Source organism: Lycium barbarum, chromosome 11, assembly GCF_019175385.1.
Source record: "Lycium barbarum isolate Lr01 chromosome 11, ASM1917538v2, whole genome shotgun sequence".
In the NCBI taxonomy this organism is placed as follows: Eukaryota; Viridiplantae; Streptophyta; class Magnoliopsida; order Solanales; family Solanaceae; genus Lycium; species Lycium barbarum.
Genome location: NC_083347.1, coordinates 111,885,861 through 111,891,629, shown reverse-complemented (window position 1 = coordinate 111,891,629; position 5,769 = coordinate 111,885,861). Strand labels below are relative to the sequence as shown.

Below are 5,769 nucleotides of genomic sequence, written 5' to 3'. Positions count from 1 at the left end.
TATTCCTTCCGTCTCAATTTAAGTGTCTTACTTTTTTCTTGATCTGTCTCAAAAATATTTTCACTTTTTATATTTAATAAGTTAACAATTCAAAAATCATATATGACAAGTTTATAACCACAAAATTTAAAAGTTTTTTTTTTAAAAAACAAATTTTAAACTCACTGTCTATTCAAATTAAGACACTTAAATTGGGACTGAGTGAATACTTTTAACATAAATCTCTTATAAGTGAAGTGGTATATATACATTTTGAAATTAATATAGGGTAATTGTAAAAACACATCAGTATATAGCCAACCACTGACCAATTTTAAACAAACAAAAACAAGTCTTAAATTGGTGTGGCTGCAGAAACAAAGACAAAGTTAGGTCTGCTGCTGTTTTTTTAGGCCATTGGCGGCGGCATCGCAGTTGTGTAATTCTTCTGCCTCTTAAATATCAACAAGTAGAAGCAAAATAAGAAAAGCTTCCCTTTACTTCCCCTTCCATTAATTTCCATCATCAAAAGTCCTTCCTCATTTTGTCTATCCAAGAATTTCTTTTCTTTTAAAAAATCCAATATGTCTCTCTCAATTTCTAGGTACTAAATTCATAAATCATATATGTTCCTTGTCTCTTCTTCCCTCTCCTCTACAATACAATTATTCTCGCCTTACACACTTAAATAGTCCATATTAAAGGGTGTGTTATTTTTTCTACTAAAGAGAGGAGTGAGTGAGAAAAAGACCACCCTTTTTAATTTATTTTTGTAAAACTCTACAAATCAAGAAAATCGAGGAACTTTGTGACTAATCAAAGTTTTTTTGATTTCAGGAGAGTATGGTCGCAAGGCTAAAGTAGACATCAGGATTGAAGCTTGCGGCTTAGTAATAATTCAACTCAGTACAACAAAATTTATCAAGTTTTTGATAAATTGAAAGCTCTATCTTGATTTTATGGAGTCGTGTCAAAAGTAGTGGTATGGATTGTCAGTCACAATTGAATATAGAAAAATGGCTGGGTTCTTTTCACTAGGAGGAAGAGAAGAAACAAGCGACCAAGAGCATCACCATCAAGAAACCACTAATTGGTTCTTGTACAAAAATCATGATCAAGAACTACCCGCATACAAAGGCTTCGAACTATGGCAACAACAACAACAACCATCCGATCACGGCCAACAAAATTACCAAATCCCAAACCCGATTATTAATCCATTTGGATTAGATATTGGGCCTAGTGATCATCATCATGGGCCTAATTCAAGATCTGCTGCTAATTTTATGATGATGAGAAGTAGTCGTAGTAGTAGTACGATTAGTTGCCAAGATTGTGGGAACCAAGCAAAGAAAGATTGTCAACATATGAGATGTAGGACTTGTTGTAAGAGCAGAGGTTTTCAGTGTACAACACATGTGAAAAGTACTTGGATTCCAGCTGCTAAAAGGAAAGAAAGACAACAACAGCTTGCTTCTTTGCAACAAGAACAAGATAATAACCCCAAAAGGCAAAAAGATGATCCAATTAGTGGTTCTTCTCTTGTTTGCACTCGTTTACCTTCTAATAATAATACTGGTAAAGTTTTTCCTATCTTAATTCCTCTTCTTCTTCTTCTTCTTTCAATCGTACTTGCTTGCAGTGGCGGAACAAGAGATTTAGTCAAATTCTGATAAGGAAAATCAAGAAATTCTGAAAATATCACACATAAAATTTGAACATATATTTTCGGGGATTTAAAGTTTTATACTCCTAACTTATTTTCTCATTTTTCTTCAATCTTCTTTCACTTCAATGGCGGAGTTATAATTTTTAATAAGGAATTTTTAGAAATGTCATACTTGAGATTTAAACGTGTATTTTTCTTATATCTAGGGGATTCAAGATTTTATACCTCTATCTTAATTCTTCATTTTCTTCAATCGTTGTTCAATGGAGGAGCCAGAAATTTTGATAAGAAATTTCATGAAAATCCAAAAATGTTATATTTGGGATCTGAACAAGTATCTTCCTTTATGTTAAGAGTAAAACATTTATTTTTACCCTAGAAGGTGATTGAATTCCTTCATTGCATGTGGCTCCGCTGTTAAGGGGTGAAGAGCTACAGTTTTACTTATGGATTCTCGATAAAATTCAATAGCTTTTATTGAAATTTTATAATGTTTAAAATTCTATTTAATATAAATGTAATAATAATTTATTCAAATTCAATAAATTGTCCTTTTAAAATTAAAAATTCATAAATTTAAAATTTTAGCTCCGTACTTCACTGTATACACAGAAGCATACAGTCTCGAGATTAATGCACTGAAGTTTGATTGACTAAAAGGATATTAATTCACGAGAGACAAGAAAGCTGACTATTGCTATGATGAAAACTGGAAAAACTGAACCTCCCGTTTGTTGTAACAGTGAAACCTTTTCCCTTTCTTTTTTTTTTGTCTTTCTCTTTCTCATCACTGTTTCTAGGTATTCCTGACAAAAGATTGTCAAACAAATCCCTATTCTCTGTTTATGCTCATTGTGTTTTTATTCCCTCCTTACTTTCCTTTTTAATCTATTCTAAAAGAATGATACGTTTACCGTTATACAAATATCTATGACTTGTTTTATACCTCAAGTTTTAAAAATCTTCCTTCGTGCCCTGTCAAACTATATCGCATAAAAATTAGGACGGAGGGAGTAATATTTTAGAAACATATTTAAGAATATGCACATAATCCCCCCCCCCCCCCCCCCCCTCCCCAATCTAAACCTAGGACACTTCTATGTGTAGCTCTTTAATTTACATGTAACAATATTTCTAATAATGCTTACTTGTTGAAATATGTTTTGCTTATAACTATCCAATGTTGTTGTCTTTGGTATATTTTATTTTTAGGGTTAGAAGTGGGAAACTTTCCATCAAAAGTAAATTCAACGGCTGTGTTTCAACGTGTTCGCATGAGCTCAATTGATGAAACTGAGGATCAAATAGCATATCAAGCAGCTGTTAATATTGGCGGACATATATTCAAGGGACTCTTATATGATCAAGGCGATCAGTACAACTATATAAATAATGCTGGTGACAGCTCATCTGGTGGAGATCCAGTGCCACATCAGCATAACCTTATTGGAGTTGCAGGCACCGCCACATCAGCAGCCAATAACGAGGCTGTAAGTGGCGGTGATGTTGCGATGGCTGAGGAGTCACATTTTCTAGAACCTTCTCTATATTCTGCTCCTCTAATTAACACTTTCATGGCTGGTACGCAATTCTTTCCACCTCCAAGATCTTGAGATATTGACAATTTTTTGTTCTTGTAATGAGATCCAATTATGTTAGCAACTTAGCATTAGTACTTATTTTGAGTAATGACATTGACATATATTAAGGTCTCGAGAAATTATTTCTAATTTAGATAAGGAGTTGAATTGCTTCCATTCTCTTTGAAATGCTTTAAATTTAAAGTAGGTATTTGGCTGAAATATTGGATTCTTGTTTTTTTGTTTACCAAGTTAAGGGTGATTTGGTTTGTGTAATAAGGAAATTTAATCTCCACATAAAATTCAACATTATTAGTACTTTTACTATATCTTGTTTCTATTTCTTTTTTAATTATGCATCACAAATGATATATGAATAAGTTATGCAAGACTTATGTATTAGTAATACATAGATTAAAACATCTGAAATGACAAAAATTAACTTTGAAAAGTAAACACATTTTATTGTGACCATCGTATGATCTCGCCCGCCCCTCAAAAACCAAAAACAATTATTGCGTGTATAACTTGTTTTTTTTAAAAAAAGAAAAAAAAAGAATCAGGCTGACACGTGGAAGACGAACTGAAATATAGCAAGTAACTAAAAGTTTACTCCTTCTAACTAATAACTTTTATTTTTAGATAAAATATCACACTATGCTAGCACAATTTAAATTATATATTGTGGTGTAATACATTAAATCAAATAAACTTATTGTGTTGAATTTTTGCTAACACAGGTTTTTGACTTGTGAACTTCGAAGCTGGCATTTCTTTTTAATATTTTTTTCCCCATTAACGCGTAGATCGAATTTCGACTTGAAATGAGTTGACACTTGACTACAAAAAAAGTTGCTTCTCTCCTAGGACAATCTACAATGACAAACATCTTTTCCTCCTTATTTTCAGTATGTCGGTCGCATTGAATGAGTATTCATGTTTGAAATTTTGTTCAACCAAAAAAATATATTTGTTTGAAATTAAGGATAACAATTTTCCTCTCCCCACATGCACATACAAAATATTGAAATGCCTTTTCTGTTGAAATGTTGTGCCCGTTGTTTCTTGAATAAGGTCTATATCTTTATAATAGATGGTTATTTAACTTATGTATATTAACAGTGTAAGAGATTTTAATAATATCAATATTATTTAACTTGTTATAAAAGGTTGGTTACTTTATTTTTTAGGTAATTAGTTTCACCTACCATAGGAAAAACTTATAATTCAATTTTTATCACTATAATTTGATATGTATGACTTGCAGCATGTAAGAGATTATTTTGATTGGTTGGTTTTAAAGGCATTGATAATGTGCCATAATGTAGAGTAATATTAATATAATATTTAAGAGTATACTCATGCAGTAGATACATCAAGGTGTTTTCTTGTTTATATATTTACATGTCCACTTGTGTTAGCTAGTAGTACTGTGGGGAAGTTGAGCAGTTTTCATTTGCTGGAAAATTTTCTGACCTAATGCACTTTGCTCTCTGATCTCAATTTAACGGCTCTTCTGTTCTTCTGAGACTGAGAGTATCTATTTTTGTTATAGTCTATCACTATTTTCAATAATTTTTCTAATGCATGAAGATTTAATTTAGATTTAGTTGAACATATCCTACACTTTTTAAGACATTGGTTATTATTCTCTAATCCCACATAACGTGCTTAGTAGTTATAGGCTTGCTAGGATTAGTAAATTGGTGCAAGTACTCTTTAAGCTAACCAGGAAAGTCTAGAGTTTTTAGCTCTATGATTTTAGAGAAATTGAGGACTCTAAAGGTAGAAATGTAGATTATTATAAGTATGAGATGTAATTGTATAGAACTCCTATACTAGGGCGAATCTAAAATGGAATACATGTTAGGAGTTCTTAAATAGTTTGGTAGATGTGTGAAATAACTGCATGCAATTAGCTCGCTCCTTTCTCTTTGATAAGTATTTGTGCTTGCCAGCTATCTTACAGGCTACACAAATATTCTGAATTTAATACCAAGCATTTATGTTATATAGATTGATCATGTAAAGATTTTTTACAAATTAGTTAAGAGTTTAATCTGTGAAAACACAAATTAATTACAATTTTTACCAAGTTTTTAATTATTTAATGTTTGCTAGATTTACTTGTAATTAACTTAAACTCATTTTTAAACATACTTGTGGGGATCAGTAGATGGTTGCACTAGCACGTAGGGTGACACACCAAGGGGTGGATATGATATATAGCATTAGCTCTGAGTTTGTAGTTCTGATTTAGATTTTGTATATGTATTAAAAAAATTATTAAATATCTACAAATATAAAATTTCCAACACTTTAACTCACACGTAGGTGAATTTATTGATAAATAGCTGAACTCATAAAATTTAAATTTTGAATCTAGACTGTACACTAGAAAGTGAACCACCACATTACTAGTATACGCAAATTAAAAACATGCTTGCACTTTTATTTTTCTTTTAATTATACAAGCCATTAATGAATGATACATTTGTTGGCACATTGTTACTACAACCCTAAAATTCCATCCCCTTTCCT

General features: G+C 31.5%; 1 protein-coding gene across 1 annotated transcript; it reads left to right on the top strand.

The window, feature by feature from the left end:
* The first annotated feature begins 353 nt into the window (after positions 1-353).
* LOC132617751 (protein EXPRESSION OF TERPENOIDS 1-like) lies at positions 354-3,387 on the top strand. The gene is made up of 3 exons (XM_060332823.1): positions 354-583; positions 817-1,557; positions 2,861-3,387. The coding sequence occupies exons 2-3, from the start codon at positions 996-998 to the stop codon at positions 3,259-3,261; spliced, it is 963 nt and encodes a 320-aa protein (XP_060188806.1). The 5' UTR covers positions 354-583; positions 817-995; the 3' UTR covers positions 3,262-3,387.
* The last annotated feature ends 2,382 nt before the right edge of the window (positions 3,388-5,769 follow it).